General features: G+C 39.6%; 1 protein-coding gene across 2 annotated transcripts in view; it reads left to right on the top strand.

The window, feature by feature from the left end:
- TGFBR3 (transforming growth factor beta receptor 3) overlaps positions 1-27,247 on the top strand; it is a 231,647-nt gene that overhangs the window by 24,950 nt on the left and 179,450 nt on the right. Inside the window, exon 2 of one of the 2 annotated variants that reach the window (XM_016188854.2) lies at positions 10,435-10,614. The exons of the other annotated variant lie outside the window; for it this stretch is intronic. Within the exon in view, the coding sequence (XP_016044340.2) occupies positions 10,527-10,614 (88 nt within the window). The 5' untranslated portion in view covers positions 10,435-10,526. The remainder of the gene's footprint in view (positions 1-10,434; positions 10,615-27,247) is intronic. 2 annotated transcript variants of the gene reach the window in all.

Raw genomic sequence — 27,247 nt, 5'->3', positions numbered from 1 at the left:
TTGGCTCTATTATATCTGTAATTGCTGCATTTTAATAATTGCCCAATATTCTTGTCAGCAATTTGCAGACTATATTTTTAATAGAACCATTTGCCTTTCTTTTTCACAGGTTCATTCAGACCTGATATAAGCCCCTGGTTTAGTGCACACAGCTCCACAGACCCTAAGCATCTGTGGATAGGGGGTGACACAAGCTCATTAAATATTCCCACAAGCCTCTTGCTGGTTATAGTTTATGTGCTCCATAAAATTCCTCTGGGAAGCCATTTTCTGAGATCTCTTTACAGGGCTTTTTAAAAAAAAATATTTATTTACTTATTTATTTTCCCTTTTGTTACACTTGTTTTTTCATTGTTGTTATAGTTATTGTTGTTATTGATGTCATTGTTAGATAGGACAGAGAGAAATGGAGAGAGGAGGGGAAGACAGAGAGGGGGAGAGAAAGACAGACACCTGCAGACCTGCTTCACCGCCTGTGAAGCGACTCCCCTGCAGGTGGGGAGCCGGAGGCTTGAACCAGGATCCTTGAGCCAGTCCTTGCGCTTTGCGCCATGTGTGCTTAACCCACTGTGCTACCGCTCGACCCCCTACAGGGCTTTTCTTTACAAAAATTTCCCTTGGTGTTTCATGAGCTTTAATTCTTTAATACCATAAGAAGCCTTCTTCATTCTCTTTAAAATCTGTATTTATCCCAGTCCTGGAATCTCTGACACTTTGCCTGTATCTCTTGATGTCTCTCCTCTGGATACCTTACCCTATTATACTACCTCTACTGACCTCAACTAAATGAATACAACCAGTGTCACTGTGCCACATTATGCTGATGCCACTGCCTTTTTTTTGCTTTGGATTGTATTCATAGATATCAAGCCTGACATATCAATCTTCCAACTCCAATAACAGGGTCAGACCTTTCCTATCACATGGGACTACCCAGTTCCGTGTCAGATGGCACTCTCTAATAAAGTTACAGAACCTAGACATAGGATAGGGTCTGGGGGACTGGGTACATGTATACATGTATCCATAAGTTAGGGACAGCTGTATATCTCAAAGTAAAAGTGCTTAATAGTCCACTATGATTAGACTTAGACATAATAAGCTCAGCAGTCTAGTAAAATGGCCTAAAGAAGGCACCATACATTTTCTAATCAAATATTTATTACTTGCATCTAGACACCCTCCTTTCCTACCCCTACTTCACTTCCCTTAATCACTCTGCCTACTCAACTAATTACAAAAAAAGAAAGTAAGATATATTTCCTAATCTCTTCTGATAGCATCAGCATTATTGTTACCCCTTATAATCTTTAGAAGAAACACTATACACAATTGGCCAAGAGATATACTGGCAAAAATATATGTATCAACTAAAGGACAATTATTGTCCCTGTTGCAACCTTTATTAGAGTCATCAAACAAGTAAATGCAGTAAAACTCAAGGCTCTTTTAGACCCCACTAAAATCCTGGGTGTATTTCCTCCTCAACTTGAGGCTAGACCTCATAGACTTGATTTAGGTTCAGTAAATGACACTCAGCATTTTAACAGCTGGGAGAAAAACCAATCTCATCAGATAAAAAAGGTACTACAAAGCTTGGAAAAGGGAAAGAGGGTAGCACACTCAGTGGTGGCCTTTTTGGTCACTACCATGCTACCTCATCACCTGGGATCCAAGTCAAGGAATCCTAGTATTCCCTTGTAGATATCATGGGCCTAGACCTCTAACAGACCCCCTCTCTCCACCATTACTATTCACTTCCATCAGGAATGCCATCATAAGCCCTTTCAAGGGCCTGTCCAGGACATTATCTTCACTATAAAGTGAGGAACTGCCCATTTTCTGCAGGGAGGCTGGGTCAGCTTACTCTGCCACTTGAGGAAGACTGTGGACTGTGAGCTCAGACTGACAGGGACAGAGATTATACAGGCTTTTGTGCTAAATATGAATATACATGGCCCTGAGGTCAGATCAATGGAGCGGGAAGGGGGAGATAGGGAAAAAGAGAGATATCTGCACCATTGTTTGACTGCTGGTGAAGCTTTTCCCCTGTGGGTGGAGACTAGGGGCTCAAACCTATGGCCTTTTGTAATGTGTGCCTTCAACCAGGTGCACCATCACCTTCCCTTCCTTCTCTAGTTAGTTTTCCAGATAGGGCTATTATGCCATTAACTTTTCTTCTTCTGGTAACTTTTTGTTCTTTTAGTTCTTTCCACCCTTTAGCTTATCTTTGTTATAATGTTCACTTTTCAATAAACAAAAGATAGAACTAGTTTTACAGTGACTAAGAATTCCATAAATTGCTATGCCTTACTATCTCCATCTTATCACTGTAAATATGGACAAATAGTGATAAAAATAACTAACATTTATTACATATTGTATGTTAGGTACTTTTCTAAGTACTACACATATTTGTGGACAGTGTGCATATATATACAGTGCATGCACACACACATATAATGCACATATATATTGTCTCTGAAGTTTTTCAGCTGGTTTTGTGGAAGCTTCCTGGGGGAGGGTAACAAGGCAGCTATTTGAGATGGTTCCTGGCTACTCTGTGACCCTGCTTTGCCCAGGGCTGAGATTAGGCAGGGCGTGTGTGCCTTTTTTAAAAAAAAATTCTTTATTGGGGAATTAATGTTTTACATGCAACAGTAAATACAATAGTTTGTACATATGTAACATTTCCCAGTTTTCCATATAACAATACAACCCCCACTAGGTCCTCTGTCATCCTGCTTGGATCTGTATTCTCCCCACGCACCCACCCCAGAGTCTTTTACTTTGGTGCAATATGCCAGTTCCAGTTCAGTTTCTACTTGTGTTTTCTTTTCTGATCTTGTTTTTCAACTTCTGCCTGAGAGTGAGATCATTCCATATTCATCCTTCTGTTTCTGACTTATTTCACTTAACATGAATTATTCAAGGTCCATCCAAGATCAGCTGAAAATGGTGAAGTCACCATTTTTAATAGCTGAGTAGTATTCCATTGTGTATGTAGACTACAACTTACTCAGCCACTCATCTGTTGTTGGACACCTGGGTTGCTTCTAGGTTTTGGCTATTACAAATTGTGCTGCCAAGAACATAGGTGTACACAGATCTTTTTGGATGGGTTCCAAGTTAGCCTGAGGGTGTTTCTACCCAGGCACGTGATCTCTGGGTTGGAGAGAACTCAGTTGGAGCCAACCTGTTGGTATGCTTCTAATTCTGCTTCTAAAACTCCTTCTGTTTCATTGGTTTAATCCTCCCTGCTTAACACTGTATTCTATTTACATAACCACTGTTAACTAAGCACCACCCTGCCTCCAGGGCATTGGTTTAATCCTCACTGTTTTGCACACTTTTTCCTTCTCCCCACCCCCTATCCTACGTACATGCTCTTCAGACCTGACACTTCTGCCTTAGGATATATTAAGGACAGGACTGTGATTAGAGATAGCTTAGATTGTGCTGCGTTCCACATGAATAAAGACTGAACTGCATACCACTCACCTATGAGTCCCTGGTCGTCTCTCTCTCCTGCCCGCGAAGCTAGCCTGGCACCAACCTAGGCTGCAACTTACTCAGCGACTTGGGAGAGGAACCAAGAACTCTCGTGGATGAGTGGGAACACAATGGAATGTCTTTATTGATCTGCCTTTATATCTTCTGAGGTGGAAGTGGCAGGCTGAAAAAAGGAACTGAGTAGGAGAGTGGGTGGAGAGAAGAAAAAGACCACGAATTCCATCTAACCAGGGGATTAAACCAATGCTCTGCAGGCAGGGCAGGACTCCAGTTGTTGCAAAGGTTCTAACCAGCGGGGATTAAACCAATGCCCTGCAGGCAGAGCGGTCTCAGGCAAAACAATAATTATGTAAATAGTCCACAGCTAAGCAATGGAGCAGGGGGGAGCTGGCATAATGTTCAACAGATGTTTGTGTTGGGTTCTATAGGATATATCCCCAGGAGAGGAATTGCAGGATCTTGGTATGTCCATTTCTAGCCTTCTGAGAGTTCTCCAGACTGTTCTCCACAGAGGTTGGACCAATTGACATTCCCACCAGCAGTGCAGGAGGGTTCCTTGGACCCCCACAACCTCTCCAGCATTTGCTGCTATTACCTTTTCTGATGTATGACATTCTCACAGGAATGAAGTGGTATCTCATTGTTGTCTTTATTTTCATTTCTCTGACAATCAGAGACTTGGAGCATTTTTTCTTGTGTTTGTCGGCCTTTTGGATCTCTTCTGTGGTGAATATTCTGTCCATGTCCTCCCCCCATTTTTGGATGGGGTTACTTGTTTTCTTGTTGTTGAGATTTGTAAGTTCTTTCTATATTCTGGCTATTAGCCTCTTGTCTGATGTATGGCATATAAAGATCTTCTACCATTCTGTGAGGGGGTCTCTTGGTTTGGGTAGTAGTTTCTTTCGCTGTGCAGAAGCTTTTTAATTTGATGTAGTCCCATAGGTTTATGCTTGCCTTAGTCTTCTTAGTAGTTGGATTCGTTTCATTGAAGATGTCTTTAAAATTTATGTGGAAAAGAGTTTTACCAATATTTTCCTCTAAGTATCTGATAGTTTGTGGTCTAACCTCCAAGTCCTTGATCCATTTGGAATTTACTTTTGTATTTGGTGAAATACAGTGGTTCCGTTTCATTCTTCTGCATGTTTCAACCTATTGTTTCCAACACCATTTGTTGAAGAGACTCTGCTTTCCCCATTTAATAGTCTGGGCACCTTTGTCAAAGATAAGATGTCCATAGATGTGGGGGATTACTTCCGGGATCTAAGTTCTATTCCACGGGTCAGTGTGTCTACTAATGTTCCAGTACCAAGCAGTTTTGATGACAATCGCCTTATAATATAATTTGAGCTCTGGGAGTGTGATGCCTCCAGTTCTGTTCTTTCTTCTCAAGATTGTTTTGGCAATTCTAGGTCTTTTCTGGTTCCAGACAAACATTTGTAGCATTTGTTCTGTTCTCCTAAAAAATGTGGTTGGGATCTTGATGGGGATAACATTAGATTTGTAGATGGCTCTGGGTAGTCTATTCATTTTGATGATGTTAATTCTTCCAACCCATGAACATGGAATATCTTTCCACTTCTTTGTGTCTTTGAGTAGTGACTCATAATTTTCAGTATACAAGTCTTTCACTTCTTTGGTTAGGTTTACTCCTAGATATTTTATAGTTTTAGTTGCTATAGTAAAAGGAATTGTTTTCTGGATTTCAACTTCTTCTAACATAGTATTTGCCTAGAGGAATGCCACTGACTTTTGAATGCTAGTTTTGTAGCTAGACACCTTACTGTATTGCCTGATGATTTCTAAAAGCTTCTTGCTGGATTCCTTATGTTTTTCTGTGTATACTATCATGTTCTGCAAATAGGGAGAGTTTGACTTCTTCTCTTCCAGTCTGTATGCCTTTAATTCCTTGCTCCTGCCTGATTGCTATGGCAAGAACTTCCAACACTATGTTGAAAAGTAATGGTGATAGTGGGCAGCCCTGTCTAGTACCTGATCTGAGTGGAAATGCTTCCAGTTTTTCACCATTGAGTATGATGTTGGCTGTAGGTTTGCTATATATAGACTCCGCTGTCTTGAGGAATTTTCCATCTATTCCCATTTTTTGTAGTGTTTTGATCATAAAGGGATGTTGGATTTTGTCAAAGTCTTTCTCTGCATCTATTGATATGACCATGTGGTTTTTGATCTTGCTTTTGTTGATGTGGTGGATCACGTTGATTGATTTATGTATATTAAACCAACCTTGCATAACTGGAATAAACCCCACTTGGTCATGATGAACAATCTTTTTAATAGACTGCTGTATCTGGTTGGCTAGAGGTTTGTTTAATATTTTATCATCTATGTTCATCAGAGATATTGGTCTGTAGTTTTCTTTTTTGGTTGTGTCCCTGTCTGCTTTTGGTATCAGGGTGATGTTGGCTTCATAGAAGCTGGCTGGGAGTATTCTGGTGTCTTCAGTCTTCTGGAAGACTTTTAAAAGTAGAGGTATTAGTTCTTCTTTGAAGGTTTTGTAGAATTCATTTGTAGAACTGTCTGGTGCAGGGCTTTTATTTTTGGGAAGATTTTTGATAACTGTTTCAATTTCATTAGCTGTCATGGCCTGTTCATGTTATCTACTTCCTCTTTACTTAGTTTAGGAAGTTGGTAGGTATCTAGGAAATCATTCATTTCTTCCAGGTTCTCTGGCTTTGTGGCATATAGTTGTTCATACAAGCCTCGCATGTTATGTTGAATTTCTGTGGTGTCTGTGATATCTCCTCTTTCAATTACTATCCAATTTATTTGGGTCTTCTCCCTTTTTTGTTTTGTGATTCTGGCTAAAGGTTTGTCGATTTTGTTCACTGTTTCGAAGAACCAACATTCACTTTTATTCAACTTTTGTATGGTTTTCTTATTTTCAACGTTATTTATTCCTGCCTAACTTTAGTTATTTCTGTCCTTCTGGTTGCTTCAGGGTTCCTTCATTCTTCTTCTTCTTCTTCTAGGTCTTTAAGATGTGTAATCAGGCTGTTTATTTGTGCTTTTTATTGTTTCCTAATGTGTGCTTGTATGACTATGAACTTCCCTCTCAGTACTGCCTAAGCTATGTCCCAAATATTTTCATAGGTTGTGTCTTCATTTTTATCGAACTCTCAAAACATTTTGATATCTTATTTCCTTTTTGACCCAGTAGTTCTTAAGTAATGTACTGTTGATCTTCCACATTTTGGGACTGTTACTAATCTTTTGTTGATTATTAAGCGTTAGTTTAATTCCACTGTGGTCTGAGAAGACGCTTGGGATGATTTCAATGCTCTTGTTTGGCTGATGCTGTCTTTGTGGCCTGACATATGGTTTATCCTTGAGAATGACCCATGTGGACTTGAGTAAAATGTATATTCTAGTTTCTTAGGATGAATGACTCTGAAAATGTCCAATAGTGCTAGTTTTATCTATCTCTTCATTTAACTCCCTTATGTCTTTATTGATTTTCTGCCTGTGTGATCTGTCAAGTTGAGAGAGTGGGGTGTTGAAGTCCCCTACTGTGACTGTGTTGCTGTTAATATGTTGCTGTAGCTCTTTCAGTAGACGTTTGATGTATTTAGATGGCTTCTCATTGGGTGCATAGACCTTAATAATTGTTAAGCCCTCTTTATTGACTGATCCACTGAGCACTAAGTAGTGTCCACCCCTATCTTTTTTAATCTTACCTATTTTTATGTCTGTTGTGTCAGATATGAGAATAGCTGTTACTGCCCTTTTTGTAGGCCATTGGCTTGTATGATAGTTTTCCGTCCTTCCACTTTGAGTCTGTGTCTTGTTGAGTTAGGTGGGTTTCCTGTAGACAGCATGTTGTTGGGTTGTATTTTCTGATCCATATTTCTACTCTGTGTCTTTTAATAGGTGAATTCACGCCATTGACATTTATTGATATCAAGGATTGAAGATATTTTAACGCCATTCTTATAGAGTTTTAGAGTGTTCTGGTATATCGCCTATTTATGGTGGTTTGACAGTTTATAGGAGACCTTTCAGAAGTTCTTTCAGGGCAGGCTTGGTGATAATTGTTTCCTTCAACTGTTGCTTGTATGAGAAGATTTTTATGCCTCCATCTAGTCTGAATGACAATCTAGCAGGATACAGTATTCTTGGTTGAAAGCCTTTCTCATTGAGCACTTGGTAGATGTCTTGCCATTCTCTTCTGGCCTGTAGTATTTGTGTGGAGAAGTCTGCTGCTAATCTTATGGGTTTTCCTCTGTAGGTGACTCTTTGTTTTTCTCTTGCAGCTTTCAGGATCCTTTCTTTATCCTTATTCCTTTCCATTCTAAATATGATGTGTCTTGGTGTCTTTAGGTCTGGGTTAATTCTGTTTGGGACCCTCTGGGTTTCTTAAATCCTTATGTCTTTGATGTTGTCTAGACTAGAGAAGTTTTCAGCTATTATGGCCTGAAGAATGCTTTCTTCTTTCCCTCTCTTTCTTCCTCTGGTAAGCCAATAATGCGTATATTGTTTCTTTTGAAGTCATCCCATAGGTCTCTGTTGTTGTTTTCAGCATCTCTTAATCTCTTTTTGAGATCTCTTACTTCTTTTTTAGTTGTCTCTAATTTATCCTCGATCTTGCTAATTCTGTCTTCAGCCTCACTGTTTCTATTCTCTCTGCCCTCTACTGTTTTCTAGAGTTTATCTATTTTGTTACTCTGTTCTGATACTGTTTTAGCTTGTTCAGCTATTTGTGTTCTTAGCTCAGCTTTCAGCTCTCTAATAACCTTGAGACAATTAGTGTTTTCTTCCATAGTCTCATTTGTTGTTCCTGTATTTCTGATTATAATTCTTTCAAACCCTTTATTCACTCCTGTGATTATTTCCTTAGCTAGTGTTTGGATGTTGACCTCGTTATTTTGTGTTTCACCCTTTGGGGGGCTTTTAGCTGGATTCTTTTCCTGGTTCATTTCTCCAATATTTCTTCTTGTTGGTTTAACCATTTTGTATATTATGAGTTCCCTCTCTTAGTACTTTTCAAATTACTGATCATTCTTGCCTTGATTAACTTGTGTCTAAGTAAGGTAATTAAAGGGTTCACAGTGGTGGAAGTTAACAGTTGTTTCAATAGTATTTCAATCCCTGATTTGGAGCTCAGTGACTTAAAAGCCTCTTTTGTGCTTTTTCTTCCCTATAGGCTATGGGATCCTGAGGGCTTTTAAACTATAAGTAGACTTCTTAGCTTAATCACTGACTCCTGACCAAGAGATAATGCAGGGTGTGGCAGAGATAATCCAGTGGTTATGCAAAGAAACTTTCACAGCCCCATGCCATGCCACCAATGTATAGGTCTTCTCCTGAGTTTCCTGGTTAGATCTCTGTCCCCTCATGTCCCTCCCTGCTGCTGATCCAGATTCTGAGGGCAGTAGGAATGGAGACTCAGAGTTGCACTTGGTGAGTCTCCATGGAGGCCTTTCCTCCCTTCAGCTTTCCCCTTGTTGGTGAAACAGACTGGAGGTGGTGTCTCTGAAAAACTGCTGGACTGTTACCAGCCACTTAATTTCTCCGTAGGCTCCTCTCTGTCCACCAGCCACTTGTGTTTGCACTCACTGGTTATTTGGTGGGTGCCTGAAGTTGTTCTAGTTCTGTCTTATTTGGTCCCAGGTGGTCTCTTTTGGTATTCCTAGTTGATCTGGGAGAGGAGAGGAGAGGAGAGAAACAGATCTGCTGCTGCCTCTGGAAGTCTCCACTTGTGTGCCTTTATCCAGTTTTCAGATCATGTTTATTTATTTAATTTTGGTCATTAGACTTATGCTGGGAGTTGGTGAATACATGATTCTACTGTTCCCATTGACCATCTTTTTTTTATAGAGGTTGAGAGAAAGGTGAACGGGAGGGAGAATGAGAGAAAGGGCGATACCTGTAGCACTGCTTCACCACTTTTGAGTCGTCTCCCTCACAGATGGGGACCAGGGACTTGAACCCTGGTCTTCATGATTGGTAATGTGTGCACTTCACTGGCTATGCCACCATCTACTACCTATTACTTTTTTCTTGATGAGAACATAGTAGGTGCTCAGTAAGTCGTTGTTGAACTGAACAGGTGCTGTATTAGGCCTCAGGATGATAGGTCTGGAACATATACTTTGAAGTGCTTAAATAAAGTAATCTATGAGTCCAGGGAAGATTGCAGAGTGGTTATGCAAAGAGATGTTTATAACTGAGACACCAAAGATCCCAGGTTCATTCCCCAGCACCATCATAGGCAAGAGCTGGAAAAAAAAAAAAAAAGTAATACTTAGGATCTTATTCAAGTTAAGCAAGTTACTACAAAACTAATCATTCTAGACTGTAGAAAGAGAAAGGTTAGAAAAGATCTTCTGGATCCCCCTACTGTAGTAGTGAGAATTTCAGATGGAGTTAAGAGATAAGAGATAGGGAAGAATTAAACTATTGGCAAACAGTTGAAATAAGAATCTTGTCATTTACTCATTCTTCATTTTTTTTTTTTTGATTGACTCAGTGCATTTTAATTTGATTCTTGGGGTTGTTCTGTCATTATAGCATTAGACTGAGTCTCTAATCAAAGTTTTTTCTGTTTTCTTGCTGGCATTATGGAATTCAAATCTCAAGTGTCATTAATGACCTTAGTGCCACCATGTAACTGATGATACTACCTTACTGGTACCCCTGCACCTTGTTTTTTTTCTTTATTCCTGAAAATCTCACATGCAACCAAATGCCAAAAATAAGTATGGCTTTGCAAAAGTATTTGCTATGAAAAAAAATCTTTATTAGTAATTATAGTCCTCACCTCAGTTTGCCTGAGTGCTGTGTTGGCACCTTTAAGACAAATTTATCTTACATCTTTAAAAATTCTCCATTTCACTTTAATTAGTGTTGGTTTATGAGAAGAGTTTCTATATTTAGTTTTCTTCTTGAATGTGTTTATTTTTATAGGCAATTTGATAATTGGAAAGAAGGCTTCTAAAATCACTTCTGATTTGGAGTGATTTCTACAGTCTGCGGTAACTAGAGGCTGAAATAACTGGATGAGACATACTGTTGAAGAAATAAAAATGACTTCTCAATATGTGATTGCCATGTTTGCCCTGATGAGTTCCTGTTTAGCCACTGCAGGTAAGCTGCATGGTATCCATGGCATGTTTATTGTATTCTTTTGGACACATTTTCCCCCTTGTCTTTCAGTTTAGAAAAATTTAGGACGTGCTACGTTTATGCAACATTTGACTGTATTATTCAGAGAAACATTTGACTCTTATACATTGTTGTACTTTACTATAATAGATTGATACTAGACATCCTATGTTAGTAGGGCAGTATTTTACTAACTAACCTTCAGAGTTGAGGGATGTAGACTCAAAAAAAAGTATATGTATTTTAAGATTTTTAAAAATATTTAGTTATTTCCTTTTGTTGCCCTTGTTTTTGTTGTTGTAGTAGTTATTATTGTTATTGATGTTGTCATTGTTGGATAGGACAGAGAGAAATGGAGAGAGGAGGGGAAGACAGAGAGGGGGAGAGAAAGACAGACACCTGCAAACCTGCTTCACCTTTTGTAAAGAGACTCCCCTGCAGGTGGGGAGCCAGATGCTCGAACCGGGATCCTTATTCTGGTCCTTGCCCTTTGTGCCCCATGTGCTTAACTTGCTGCGCTACTGCCCAACTCATATATATATATATATATAATATATATAAATTATATTACATATACATATGTAAAATATTTTACATAATCACTATAATATCCACAACTCATAAATTTAATAATCAAATTTAATCCCACTTAATCTTGTTACATGCATAGATTACAGTTGCTTTCCTATCATAAATAATTTTGAGAAGCCTTTTTTTTGTTCTTTAGAATAAATACATCTTTGAGATAGAGTCTATCTAGATGGTAAATATTTAAGGTTATCTACCTTCGATATTTTAATATGCAATTAAGAAAATAAGAAATTGCACCAAAATAAAAGACTCTGGGGTGGGGGAGAGGGTTCAGGTCCTGGAACATGACAGAGGAGGACTTAGTGGGGTTGAATTGTTATGTGGAAAACTGAGAAATGTTACACATGTACAATCTACTGTATTTTACTGTTGATTGTAAAACATTAATCCCCCAATAACAAAAAAAAAACATAGAAAATATACTGTGCTTCTGAGAGGCCATCAGAGTATGAGGTTGAAGATGAGAAAGAAGCAAATGGCTTGAATGGAACATTATTGCATAAGTAAGAATATTAGGTTCCCCACATCAATATTTTAGTGTCTATAGTCAGGGCTACTCAACAAATTTAGAGGCTTAATTTACTCATTTTGTTGTAATTTGATTTGTGTTTGTTCTCTAATGAGCTATGCGAAACTAATTTGTTGGGCTATTTTTCAAAACTGGCTGCTCTCAACAAGAAATCCATGGGCTTGAACAATGACTAACCTTTTGGTTTTGGCTATTGAATTGCACATACCGATTAGATGATAGTGACTGATTATCATTTATGAGTATGTATTACAGTTAAGCTCTGGGCTGAATGTATAATGTAAAAATGAATATAGAGAATCTTATTTAATAAGCTTACTCTGTAATAATTCAGAAGCATTATGATTATTTATCCCATTTTATAGATGATGAAATGAAATATAGAGAGTATGTAATTTGCACTGCTCCATGTGGCTAGGGAGTGAGGAACCACTTTTTACATCTATGTTCCTGAGGTTTGTATTATTATGAAGAAGCCAGGCCACCATCAGAGCTCCAATAACTACCAAGCAGGAGTCATACTCTAAATGCAGATTGAGTGAGAACCAGTTTGTACAAACTGTTTTATGAGGTTGGGAAGCAGTATGGCCCCCTCGTTGCAAGTATCATGAGGGAAAGTTGCTAGTTTCTTTTTTCCTTTGAATTTGTGAATTTGAACTCCCCATTCTCTCTGTCAGTTTCATTTTGTCTCATTATTAATAATGAGGAATTATTTTCCTTTTAGCTTGTGCATTAAAACTGAACTTAATTAAAAAATCTCATTTTCAAAAAAATAAAAATAAAAATCTCATTTCCCTTTTTATCTGCTTTTTGCTACTACTTTCAATGTTTTGATGACAAGGGGTATAATCATACTTTCTAAATTCCAGGTAGGATTTTTTGCTTTCACTGATGCTTGTGATAGACTGAAAACCATAACTATGGTGCTTTATGGAAAGTGTTGAGTCTGATGGCTCTGTATAGCCTTTTGTTTGATGTGATTTATAATGAATCAGATTTGCTTAAGATCTTCCTTCCTCTTTCAAGACACTCACATATTTAGTTGTATAGAATTACTTAGCTTTGCTAATGGGGGAGATAACAGTAGTAATTTGTACATGAGGCAGCTAATCAATTGTATAGAGATAAAGATGCCTCTTTGAACACCTTACAACACTAATGAATGAAGAAGGGAAAAGAGTGCCTTTTCCCCGTAAAGTAGATCCAGCATGTTTATTTATTATATTTACTTATTTTTATTATTTATGATAAAGAGATAAATTGAAGGAAGGGGAGAGATAGTGGAGAGATAGAGAGACGCACTGCTTCACCACTTGTGGGGGTTCCCCCTCTTGCAGGTGGAGATTGAGGGCTTGAACTTGAACTTTCGAATTATCATGTGTTCACTTAACCAGATGTGCTACCACCTGGCCTCCAATCTAACACATTTAGAAAATGCTTTTTAGGACAGTCTGGATGAATTCAATAAGACATTAGCTACAACAGTTATGAAAATTTATTTATACAGTCATTCATTACTATTTGTTTGCCCTCATTTAAAGTGCTTCTTAAGAATAATTTATGTGGGGGCCGGGTGTTGGCTCACCTGGTTGAGCACACATGTTACAATGCACAAGGATCCAGATTCGAGCTTCCAGTCCTCACCTACAGGGGGAAAGCTTCACAAGTGGTGAGGCAGTGCTGCAAGTGTCTCTGTGCCTCTCACCTCTATCTCCCCCTTCCCTCTCGATTTCTGACTGTCTCTGTCCAGTAAATAAATAAAGATAATAAAAAAATTTAGAAAAGAATAATTTATGTAATGAGTTAGAAAGAAAGGGAGGGAAAGTGAAAGAATTGGCATCATTCCAACATGTGTGATGCCGAGGGTGAAACTTGGGTCTTCGTATGCAAGTCCTACACTTGACATGTGAGTCACCTCCCTGGCAACTCATAGTGCTTTATATGTATTACTTCATTTCATCCTTACAAGTATTGGAAGAATTACAGGTTTACAGATGAGGAAATGGAAATCCAGAGAGGTGAAATATCTTCCACTAGGTCACACAGCTAATGGGTGGTTGATTTGACCATAATCATACTTAGTCCATGTCTGCAGATTGAATCCTTAAGTCTCTATATTGAGAGAAGTCTCTATATTGAGAGAAAATACTCAGCAGAAGTGTGCTTGTAAAAGAATGATAATGGGTCTGCTTTGTGCCATCTTGAAACATCCAGTAAATTACATACTCACAGAGTTCCTCCTAAGTGTACAACACAGTACTAGTAACTTAGAGACTTCTTTTGATTTACTTGTACTTTGGTTAGACATATATAAAATATCACCAAACACAATAACCAGTGTATGGTGAATACCAGGAAAAGGCCAAAAGACCCCTGACAGGTGAGAAGAGGGAAGCCCTGGTGGGTTAGAGTATCTGAAAGTGCATTGTGGATGTGCACATAGTCTACTAGAAAAACAAAAATACTGGCAAGTGGGAGAACTATACCAAGTATAGTACATGGCACTTGGGTGCTTTATTTTATTTTATTGTATTTTTTTTTTTGCCTCCAGGGTTATCTATCACGGGGGCTCGGTGCCTGCACCATGAACCCACTGCTCCTGGAGGCTATTTTTCCCATTTTGTTGCCCTTGTTGTAGTCGTTGTTGTTGTTGTTGCTGTTATCCTTGTCGGGACAGGACAGAGAGAAATCGAGAGAGGAGGGGAAGACAAAGAGGAGGAGAGAAAGATAGACACCTGAAGACCTGCTTCACCGCTTGCTAAGCGACCCTCCCGCAGGTGGGGAACTGGGGCCTGTAACCGGGATCCTTACACTGGTCTTTGCGTTTTGTGCCATGCCCACTTAACCCACTGCGCTACCGCCCAGTCCCCTTTATTTATTTATTTTTCAATGAATCAATTACCTGGAGGACTATGGGGATGGTGTAGGAGTTATGTAGATGGAAAGGATGGAAAGGATGGAGGCTGTTAGGGAGGACCTACAATGTCAAAATGAGGAATGTGGATTTCATTCTGAGATTGGAATTCTCTTTTCTCTCTTTATACCATGTGGACAAAGGCTATATTCTTTGATCTTAGAATTCAAACTGTGGGCTCAGAAATGAGGCTGAGAATATGACTTAGCTTCAAAGATAAGAGTACTTGATATTATCATGCCTGTCTAGCAAGGACTTTCTATCTGCTGACTGACTTTGCCTTTTATTTATAAGATAATTCTGTGATGTGGGTATTATTATCACTATTACCTGCATTTTACAAACAGAAATGTTAACATTCATTTTGGCTAATACTTTTTTTGTCCCCCCATGAAAGTTTATTTTATTTTATTTTAATTTCCTTATTGGGGGATTCATGTTTTACATTTGACAGTAAATACAATAGTTTGTACATGCCTTGGCTAATACTTTTCGTGAAGTCATACAACTAGCAGACTTGGGACTTGAACCCAGGGAGTTTGGCTCTAGTATTCAGCTCATCAATTACTCAACTTGAGCTTCTGTGTAGGAAACTGTCCATGGGGAAGGAATGAATTTCCTAGCCTGTTTGATTAAAAACCAGATGAGTAGCTAGCAATGAGACCTTCTGGAACCAGATTATATTTCTTTGATTTCAGAAGACATGTATGTAAGTCATCAGAGTGGAAGAACCCTCTAGTAATGGACCTTCTATTTGTATCCTTACTTCACTATCAAGGCAGCGAAACTGTTGTAGAGCTTTTGGCAGCAGAAAGGATGGAGGCTGTCAAAAGCCTCCTTTACAAATGTAGCCAGGGAGGGACAGAGCACAGTAATGCATATAAAATGAGCAGTAGGGGCTAGGCGGTGGTGCACTTGATTAAGTGCTCACATTACAGTGCACAAGGACCCAGGTTCAAATCCCTGGTCCCCATCTGCAGGGGGAAGGCTTCATGAGTGGTGAACCAGGGCTGCAGATGTCTCTTTCCCTCTATGTCTCCCCCTCCCCTCTCAATTTCTGTCTGTCTCTATCCAATAATAAATTAATAAAAATATATTTTAAAAAATGAGCAGTTAAAATTGTTGAGCCTACTATTCTAGCTCCCTGGGTTTTGCTGAGCCTTTAGTTGAAAATATTCCCTTTTCTGCTTGTGGCTGACAGTGAGTCAAGGATCAGATAGTAAACTGTGTTCTAGGTTCATGAAACTCAGCCCTTTCCCTCTCTCTCTTATTCTTTGGTAATATACAGACAGCTCTGAGCAGGAAAGGCCATACTCTTTATGAATAAGAGCTGTGGGAGGACCATAATGACTCTTGAGAAATTGCCTAAGGTTCTGTAATCTATCTTATAAAGGTAGGCAGTAGTATGAAAACTTTATCACATTATCCACATTGCTTAGTCATTTCTCTATTGCTTTGCCAGAGAGTGTTCATGGTTGATAAACTTTCCAAGAGGGGCCCTTGGGAGACAGCATAATGCCTATGAAAAACAGTTTCATAACTAAGGCTCCTAGGTCCTAGGTTCAATCCCCAGCATCACAACAAGCCAAAGTTGAACAGTGCTTTGGTCTCTCTCTCTTTCCGTATCTCTCTCCAAGAGAAAACAAAAAAATTATATATAAATAAAATTTCCAAGAAAACCGAAACAAAAACAAAAACAAAAAGGAAAAAGAAAAACTAAAGGTAGGTAGTTAAAAAACAAAACAAAATAAAACCATGCACACATAGACCCAAAATGTTTTCTTCTGGGCTTAAAATTTAAGGCTCACTAAGTTTTCACTTTAAAAATTGTTCTGCTGCACAGCTTTAAAAAATATTAACTGTTGCCTCTGAGGTTTGCCAGAGCTAGGTAGGGCTGCAGTCCCAGGAGCCTTAATAATGAGAAAAAGAGGCACACTTGGAAAATTCAGGGAAATTGGTTTTGTTGGAAGGGCTGGAATTGTCTGCACTTCACCAGCTGCTTGTGCCAGGTGAGAGGGGTGTTGTTGGGGTGAACTCCACAAAAATGCTCCAGCAGCTAGGCCAGCTGGAATTCCAGGTATAGGCCATAGGAAAATAGAGAGGTATTTAGTTGCAATTATTTTCCTACACAGAAAGTTCTGAACTCTGTTCAGATACGAGCGTATTACTACTTGGTCTGTAATAGGACAAGATGGCAGCCTATGGATTTGGGGGCCAATAATAATATCATGTTTATAGTTTTCAAAATATCTTGAAGTAAGTCTTTGTCATCACTCTTTAAAACAAGTTTTATTGATTTTATGAGTAAGAATGGAGATCTAGACAGACCAGAACACTGGCTTATGTGGTGCTGGATGGAACCCGGGGCTTACGTGCTGAACCATCTCCTTACCACTCTTTTTATAATTATTACTACTGCCTCTGCTTCTTCTATTATAATTTTTGCAAGTGAGGAAATTAAGGCTTAGAAAAGAAAAATATATATAATAAATGAGGGACAAATATATATATATATATATATATATATTAACCTTTATTTATTTATTGGATAGAAATAGTCAGAAATTGAGAGGGGGGAGATAGAGAGGAAGAGAGACAGAGAGACACCTACAGCACTACTTCACCACTTGCAAAGCTTCCCCCCTACAGGTGGGAACTGGGGGCTTGAACCCGGGTCCTTGAGCATTGTTACATATATGCTCAACCAGGTGCTCCACCACCCAGCCCCACCTGATATAAATCAGCAGCATGGTATTCTTTTAATTCTGGGCACCAAGCATCAAAAATCAAGGACCATTCCCCCTTTGAAAAATATAAAGGAGGATCCTTTATTGCCTCATTTAGCAAATCTAGTCTGACAGTGATCTTGGACATTTCATGACTTGTAGAAGCATCCCTCCAATCTCTGTCTTTACTGTCACTGCTGTCTCTCCTTTTTTTTTTTTTTTCTTTTTTTAAAATTTCTTTATTGGGGAATTAATGTTTTACATTCAACAGTAAATACAATAGTTTGTACATGCATAACATTTCCCAGTATTCCATATAACAATACAACTCCCACTAGGTCCTCTGAATCCTTTTTGGACCTGTACTCTTCCCCCACCTCCCCACCTACCCCAGAGTCTTTACTTTGGTGCAATATGCCAATTCCAGTTCAGGTTCTACTTTTGTTTTCTCTTCTTGTATGATAGTTTTCCATCCTTTCACTTTAAGTTTGTGTTTGTTTTGTTGAGTTAGGTGGGTTTCCTGTAGACAGCATATTGTTGGGTTGTATTTTCTGATCCATCTTCCTACTCTGTGTCTTTTAATAGGTGAATTCAGGCCATTGACATTTATTGATATCAAAGATTGAAGATATTTTAACGCCATTCTTGTAGAATTTTAGAGTGTTCTGATATATGTCCTATTTATGATGGTCTGACTGTTTATAGAAGACCTTTCAGAACTTCTTTCAGGGCAGGCTTGGTAATAGTTGATTCCTTCAACTGTTGCTTGTCTGAGAAGGTTTTGATGCCTCCATCTAGTCTGAATGACAGTCTAGGATATAGTATTCTTGGTTGAAAGCCTTTCTCATTGAGCACTCGATAGATATCTTGCCATTCTCTTCTAGCCTGTAGTGTTTGTGTTGAGAAGTCTGCTACTAATCTTATGGGTTTTCCTCTGTAGGTGACTCTTTGTTTTTCTCTTACAGCCTTCAGGATCCTTTCTTTATCCTTATTCCTTTCCATTCTAAATATGATGTGTCTTGGTGTCTTTAAGTCTGGGTTAATTCTGTTTGGGACCCTCTGGGCTTCTTGAATCTTTATGTCTTTGATGTTGTCTAGACTAGAGAAGTTTTCAGCTATTATGGCCTGAAGAATGCTTTCTTCTCCTCCCTCTCTTTCTTCCCCTGGTAAGCCAATAATGCGTATATTGTTTCTTTTGAAGTCATCCCATAGGTCTCTGTTGTTGTTTTCAGCATCTCTTAATCTCTTTTTGAGATCTCTTACTTCTTTTTTAGTTGTCTCTAATTCATCCTTGATCTTGCTAATTCTGTCTTCAGCCTCATTGATTCTATTCTCTCTGCCCTCTACTGTTTTCTGGAGTTCATCTATTTTGTTACCCTGTTCTGATACTGTTTTAGCTTGTTCAGCTATTTGTATTCTTAGCTCAGCTATTTCAGCTTTCAGCTCTCTAATAACCTTGAGATAGTCTTTTCTTCCAGAGTCTCATTTGTTGTTACTATATTTCTGATTACAATTCTTTCAAACTCTTTATTCACTCCTGTGATTATTTCCTTAGCTAATGTTTGGATGTTGACCTCGTTATTTTGTGCTTCACCCTATGGGGGGCTTTTAGCTGGACTGTTGTCCTGATTAGTTTCTCCAGTATTTCTTCTTGTTGGTTTACCCATTTTAGATATTATGTTATGATTTCCCTCTCTTAGTACTTTTCAAATTATTGATCACTCTTGCCTTGATTGACTTGTGTCTAAGTAAAGTAATTAAAGGGTTCACAGTGGTGGAAGTTAACAGTTGTTTCAATAGTATTTCAATCCCTGAGTTGGAGCTTAGAGATTTAAAAGCCTCTTTTTTTTTTTCTTTGTAGGCTATGGGTGCCTGAGGGTTTCTAACTATAAGTAGGCTTCTTAACTTAATCACTGACTCCTAACCAAGAGATAAGGCAGGGTGTGGCAGAGATAGTCCAGTGATTATGCAAAGAGACTTCCACAGCCCCACAGCTATGCCACCGAGGTATAGGTCTTCTCCTGAATTTCCTGGTTAGATCTCTGTCCCCCGGTGTCCCTCCCTGCTGCTGCTCCAGATTTTGAGGGCAGTAGCAATGGAGACTCAGGGTTGCACTTGGTGAGTCTCCAGGGAGTCCTCTCCTCCCTTCAGCTGTCCCCTTGTTGGTGAAACAGACTGGAGGTGGTGTCTCAACTGATAGACCGCTGGACTGTTACCAGCCACTTAGTCTCTCCCTAGGCTCCTCTCTGTCACCAGCCACTTGTGTTTGCACTCACTGGTGATTTGGTGGGTTCCTTTAGTTGTTCTAGTCCTGTTTTGTTTCAGTCCCAGGTGTTCTCCTTTGGTATTCCTAGTTGATCCGGGAGGGGAGGGGAAAGGAGAGGAGAGGAGAGGAGAGGAGAGGAGAGGAAACAGATCTGCTGCTGCTCGTAGCCCCGCCTCCGGAAGTCCCTTGTTTTCTCTTCTGATCTTGGTTTTCAACTTCTGCCTGAGAGTGAAATCATTCTATATTCATCCTTCTGTTTCTGACTTATTTCACTTAACGTGAATTTTTCAAGGGGACAAATATATTTTAAAAATTAGAATCATTATTTACTACTGTTAGACAAATAACTAGTAAGTGGCAGCTATTCCAGAATTCATCCTCTTTCTCTCATATAGCATGAAAGGAACAGGTACTGTGCTTTTTCATGGAATTGTGATGAGTGGTCTAAGGACCAGAGAGCTCTGCCAATTGTTTGCAGACTCTAATTTGTAATGGCAGGAAGGTGGGAGGTACCACCTAGAACTACCACCATGGAATATAAAAGTTGGTAGAGGGTAGACTTGAAGTTTCAGTGAAAAAGGGGTCTTCTTGTACCCCTTTTTGGATGCACGTCTTTGCTTTGGTCTGTGATTATTATTGTTTTTAGGTTATTATAGATTATTATTTTTAGATTATTATGGCCACTTCTGTGTTTAATTCCACTTTTGGATATGTAGGGAAAAGATAAGTCAGCTGTGATGCCAGTCATTGCCCCTGTGCCAACTTAGTATTTATTTTAAGTAGCAAAAGGTCCAGGAAGGTGTCTCAGTGATAGAGCACATACCCTGTGCATATAATGTAAGCAAGATACTTACTTACTAAGAATGTGAGTGTGGTTACACACAGTTCAGACAGATCAGCAGAGACCAGATCTCTTTCTCTTTTCTATCCTTATCCTAGATTTTGTAATAGCTACCCTGCTTTCTGAATTCCTGAGTATTTCAGTACACCATTGATGGTCTGTTTTATAAACATTGTCCAATATTTTCATCAGGACAAAGCTGCTTGTATATGTCCACATAACTGCTTGATTGCTCAATGCTTATACTTTCACACAATTGTGTATATATGGGACTGGACTTTTAAGAAGCTTGTTTGCTTTGATAACCAATCCCTCATAATCTGAGGCTACCTTGAATTATCAGAAGAGCTTTGAGCTCTAAGTGCTGCTTTTGGAAGTATTGCAGGAACAAGGAGTGTTCTAGGAAATGTTCCAGTGGGAGGCCTTTCTTCAGAACTGACTCGATACACCCACATCAGGGCACCATGGTAGCTTTCTTCTCAGAAGGTTGGCCTGGCCTGCCACATACCATTGTCAACCACTGACTTTCCATTTTCTTTCAAGCATTCTCTGCCATAGTAACCTAAAAAAGGATATGTCATTTTTTTTTTCTCAGAGAGGATGCTATAAATTAGACAGAATTCTGGAGGACTTGAAAATGAGTTTGTTCTCGGAATGTTCATTCCAAGGACTGGGCAACAGGTGCTTTGGGAACTGAGGCCCAGCTATTCTCCTGCCAACTCTCAGAAATTAAAAAAAAAAAAAAAAAGGAAAGAAAAGAAAATGGAATGTGGAAAATCTTACCAATTGGAAAATGTTGATACAAAAAAAACCTTATTTTCTCTTTTGGCAACAAAGACAACCTAATAGTGATAAATGGTAGTTATGGCAAAAGAAAGAAGTTGCATTAAAACTGCTCTAAGTCCCTTGTGTGGCTTCCCTTTGCATCACATGCCTGCATGAGCTAATCCTATCCTAGAAGATAGAGTCATAAGGAGGAACACTTTAGTTGGTCTGGCAGTTGTGGATTATTGTTTAGCTATTTAACATAAGGAGTAACACTTTAATGTCTCCTTACCTTTCACCCTACCTAAAGTGATGCTTAGGAGTTAGCAAGGTAGTTCATCAGGAGAGGTGGTGCCTCCTTTGCCATATGTACAAACCCCAGGTATATCACATTGGAGTGCTGTGGCACTGGGGGAAGCTTCCGTACTGTGATGTCTCTCCACCTTAAAAAACAAACATATGGGGGTCGAGCGGTGGCGCAGTGGGTTAAGCGCATGTGGCGCAAAGCGCAAGGACCCGCGTAAGGATCCCGGTTTGAGCCCCAGCTCCCCATCTGCAGGGGAGTCGCTTCACAGGCGGTGAAGCAGGTCTGCAGGTGTCTATCTTTCTCTCCCCCCTCTGTTTTCCCCTCCTCTTTTCATTTCTCTCTGTCCTATCCAACAACGAACAACATCAACAATGGCAATAATAATAACCACAACGAAGCTACAACAACAAGGGCAACAAAAGTGGGAAAAATGGCCTCCAGGAGCGGTGAATTCATGGTGCAGGCACCGAGCCCAGCAATAACCTTGGAGGAAAAAAAAAAACATACATCAAAATAATAAAACATGCTGCTCAGAGTCCATTGAATTGCTTTGGAGCGATATTGGCATTTGGTTGTGGGTATGGTTTTGTAATTTTTTTTTTCTTTTTAATACCAGAGCACCGCTCAGCTCTGGTTTATGGTGGTGCAGGGGACTGAACCTGGGATTTTGGAGCCTTAGGCATGAGAGTCTGGTTGCATAACCATTTCGCTGTCCGTCCCCCCCCCACCCCTTTTACAGTCTTACATTTTTTTTTCTTTTAATTACCACCAAGGTTATCACTGGGGCTCATGCCAGTGCAACTATGAATCCACTACTCCTGGCAATGAGTTTTCCCTTTTGATTTTTATTTGATAGGGTAGAGAGAAATTGACAGGGGAGGGGGAGGCAGTGAGCAAGAGAGAAAATTAGATACCTGAATCCCAGGGGAAGTTGATATTGGAGCATAGATTTGAAGATGCTGAGCAAAGTAGATATCTTGAGAAGGAACATTTCAGGTGGAAGGAAAAGCAAATGCAAAAGGTCCTAAGGTGGGATCTGCCTGAAGTGCTTAAAAGATTGCTCCTAGCAGGTCAGTCTGCTGGAGTTGAGAGGTTTTATGTAGGACTATGAATAGCCAGTAGGACTTTGTAAGAATCTTCTTCCTCTTCCTCTTGTTCTCCCCCATACCCTCTTTCCTGTCCCCCTCATGTGTAGAAGCAAGGTCTTGGACATGCATTATTTCACTGCTCCAGGATATTCCTTCATTCTGAGATGGATAGATAGACAGACAGACAGACACTCCACAGCAGTCTTTCCCTCAGTGCCTCTTCTATAGTGCCAGGACCTGAACCTGTGCTGTGTTCTTGGCAAGGCATGTGCCCTGCCTGGTCAGCCCCACTGTAAGTTTTTTTTTTTTTTTCACTCTGTGAAAGATGGAGACAATTAAGGTTTTCAATAGAGGGATAATATGACCTGAAGGATGTTTTAATTGGGTCTGGTTGCTGAGAATAGTTCTTTAGGCAAAGGCCTTTTCTGTGATGAAGACAGCCACTTAAATTTTTTTGGGGGGGTTGGGGAGGCAGCATAATGGTTATGCAAAAAGACTTTTAGGCCTGAGGCACCAAAGGTCCCAGGTTCAGTCCTCAGCACCACTGTAAGCAAGAGCTGAGCAGTGCAATAGTTAAAAAAGAGAGAAAGAAAAAAAAATTAACTAGTGGTGGAATCTTTTTTTTTTTTTTTTAACTTGGTCTATTAGGAAAATAATAGTTTAGAAGACAGCTTTAGCCACATAGGTACCAACTTTCTTGTCTCTTTTTTTTTAAAAAAAGATTTTATTATTTATTTTAATGAGAGAAATACAGAGAGAAAAAAAGAAGAGAGAGAGAGAGAGAGGAGAGAGAGAGAGAGAGAGTTAAGAGAGGCACCAGAGCACTGTTCAGCTCTTGTTTATGGTGGTGCTGGGGACTGAACTTGGGATCTCAGAGCCTTAGGCATAAAAGTCTTTTGCAGATACAGACAAGCTGGGAGTCTGGATCGACTTGTCCACACCCATGTTCAGTGGGGAAGCAATTACAGAAGCCAGACTTTCTACCTTCTGCAACCTTGGGTCCATACTCTCAGAGGGATAATGAATGGGAAAGCTATCAGGGGAGGGCATGGGATATGGAGATCTGGTGGTGGGAATTGTATCCTGTGGTCTTGTCAGGGCTTCCATTTTATTAGTAACTAAATTAAAAATAAAAGAAAAAAGTCTTTTGCTATTATGTTATCTCTTCAGTCCAAATTTCTCATATTTCCATTATAGGTGTTTACACAGCACTCCTACCCCCACTTATGTCCTCCTCTGACATTGAGCACTAAGCTATTCCTTGATATGCATTGTACTTTTTCTCCCCCCTTTCTCTTTTATAAGGGCAGAGAGAAATTGAGAGGGGAGGGCAGATAGAGAACGAAAATTGGAGATATTTGCAAACCTCTTTCAGTGCTTGTGAAGCTTCCTGGTACAGGTGGGGAATAGGGGCTTGAACCCAGGTCCTTACATATGGTGTAAGCCGATGTGCTGCTGCTGGGCCTCACATATTTAAATAAACTCATTTGATGTTAATGTTGCTGACCTGAGGACCACATTTGACAGTACAGATGATCTGTTTTCTCAGTGCTCAAACTGTGACACAGAACCTTCAGATACTTGCTAGAAATGTTTTACTATCATGAGAGAGAATTTGGCTTTAGCATGACTTTGAAACACTTAGCTTGCAGACCTATTGGTAAACTCATTTGGGCCAGAGGGATCCATGTGTTGGAGAGGAAGTTGGTTTGAGAAAATTAATTCCACAGGCACCCTGAACTCCTCAGCTGTAAATATGGTGCACATGCAGAAACCAGGTGCCTGTTTATTGGCTGGGGCTACACCTGGCTGTAATGCTTAAAGGAGGGATTTTACCTTTTTCTTCCTTTTATGTGTCTCTTTTGCCTACTTCCATTTTTGCCTGTGACACTAGTAGGTCATAGGAAAGAGATCTGTGTTGATTTTGTGGGCAAGGGGACATTGATACAGGCAGCTGTGGCTGAGACTATAGGCAGTCTATTGGTACAGGTAACTGAATACAACACTGTGTTGAGGTAGGTTAACAAGGCATTAAAACATGTTAATGTCATGTAAAATGCACAAAATATACCACATTTCTCTGAGAGCTACTCTACTGTTTTGTGTGTGTGTGTGCGTGAGGTTTTTTTTTTTAGTTTCTGCTTTTTTTTTTTTTTTTTACTTTTGACTTCTTCACTGATGTTTCTGTTAATTACTCTAATTATATAACTCCAGGCTAGAACAAAAAAATTAATATTTTTTTTCAGAAGGGAAAAGTATTTTCTAAATTGTTATTGACATTTATTGAGCAGTCTGAAACCGTATTTATTAAAAGTTGGGGTAACCCCACCAATGTGTCCTGGAGCTCCGCTTCCCCAGAGACACACCCTACTAGGGAAAGAGAGAGGCAGACTGGGGGTATGGACCGACCAGTCAACGCCCATGTTCAGCGGGGAAGCAACTACAGAAGCCAGACCTTCTACCTTCTGCAACCCTCAACGACCCTGGGTCCATGCTCCCAGAGGGATAGAGAATGGGAAAGCTACCATGGGAGGGAGTGGGTTATGGGGATTGGGTGGTGGGAATTGTGTGGAGTTGTACCCCTCCTACCTTATGCTTTTGTTCACTAATCCTTTCTTAAATAAAAAATTAAAAAAAAAAAAAGTTGGGGTAAAACACTGAGATTTAACCTCTGATTAAAATGTCTTTCAAAATAACTTTCACTTATTTGTTTTGCCATTGACTAGAATATAAGGTTTTCAGACTGGCTTTCTCAGCCCTCATCACTGACATGGTAGGGGAGCAGTGAGTAACTGAAGCCAGCACTGGAGCTTGCCACAGACTCCAGGTGGTCTTCGATTTCTGTCTTTGAAATTGGACCAGGGAAGTCCAGAAGAATGCAACAACATTTTACTTCTTGTCCCCTGCTAGCTTTTTCTCTAGGCTTCCTCCAAATCTATTTATCTTGCTAGTCATGCATGTGGAGCAGTCTGGAATCTTGTGTGGTATTAGATAGTGAAAAAAAAAAAATTCCCACATGATTGAGGTGATGGGAGTAGGAAATCTTGGGCTATGTAGGACTCTTGATTAAAAAAAGGGGCTTTGGGAAGAGATTTATCATAATATTTAGCTTTTAAAGTTACTGTCAATCCTTTTAAAAATTAGTCTGGGGGGTGAGAGTGTTTTGCAGACACCTATCATGGGGAGCTGAGAAATTATACATATGTGTCAACAACTGTACTGTGAGCCGTTAACCCCTTGGTGGAATAAAATCACTTGGTGGAAAAAAAAAAAATCAAAGATAGCTTTCTGCAGAAAATAAAAAAATCAGTTTTTCAGAGTAGAGTTAGATAAAAGATATGGATTAGAATGAATACAAAATTTCTAAGTATGAAATCAGGAGTTTCTACTTATTAGAAGAAAACAAAATGTCTTTAGGGTGAAAATAGGTGAGTTCATTGTTGTTTTTACTTGTGTTTCTCTGATCGTTCAGCGACTTTGAGCATTTTTTTTTTTTTTTTTTTTGCCTCCACTGCGAATCCACTGCTCCTGGAAGCTATTCCCCCCCCCCCCCGATTTTTGTTGCTCTTGTTGTTGTCATTATTGTTATTGTTGTTATTGATGCCATCGTTGTTGGACAGGACAGAGAGAAATGGAGAGAGGAAGGGAAGACAGATGGGGAGAGAAAGATAAGACACCTGCAGACCTGCTCCACCACCTGTGACTCCCCCGCAGGTGGGGAGCTGGGGCCTTGAACTGGGATCCTTATGCTGGTCCCCACTCTCTGCCACACCTGCGCTTAAGCTTCTGCGCTACCGCCCGACCCCCCATTTTTTTAAAAATGTCTGTTAGCCCTTTGAATTTCTCCTTTGGAGAAGATTCTGTCCATGTCCTCTTCCCATTTTTCAGTGGGGTTGTTTTTCAGTTGCTGAGTTTGGTGAGTTACTAGCCCTTTGTCTGCTGTATGTCATGCAAATATATTCTCCCACCCTGTGGAGAGTCTGTCTGCTTTGATGGTGATTCCTTATGCTGTGCAGAAGCTTTTCAGTTTGAGATACTATTTGACACCTGTGAGAATGTCACACATTATATTTATTAAATTAAATTAACTATTAACATTATTATTATTTTTTTACCAGAGCACTGCTCAGCTGTGGTTTATGGTGGTCAGGGGATTGAACCTGGGACCTAGGAGCCTCAGGCATATAAGTCTGTTTGCATAACTATTATGCTATTTCTCTTGCCCATTAGAAAAGACAAAAAACATTAGGTGTTGGAGAGGCTGTGGGAGAAAAGGAACTTCTACACTGGACCAATTGGTTCAATCCCTGTGGTAGACAGTCTGGAGATTCAACAGAATGTTAGAAGTGGATCTGACCATTCCTCTTCAGGGGATATATCCAAAGGAAACAAAGATACCTTCTCGAAGAAACCTATGTATACCTGTGTTCATTAACAGCACTATTTGTAATAGCCCAAAACTTGGAAGCAAGCTAGATGCCCAGGGACAGATGAGTGGCTAAGGTTGTAGTATATATATACACAACAGAATACTGTACAGCTATTAAAAATGATGAATTCATCTCCTTTGCCATATCTAGAACACAAT

The sequence above is a fragment of the Erinaceus europaeus genome, chromosome 11, assembly GCF_950295315.1.
Source record: "Erinaceus europaeus chromosome 11, mEriEur2.1, whole genome shotgun sequence".
NCBI lineage: Eukaryota > Metazoa > Chordata > Mammalia > Eulipotyphla > Erinaceidae > Erinaceus > Erinaceus europaeus.
The sequence above is the reverse complement of the archived record's forward strand: the minus strand, read 5'-3'. Positions and strand labels throughout refer to the sequence as shown.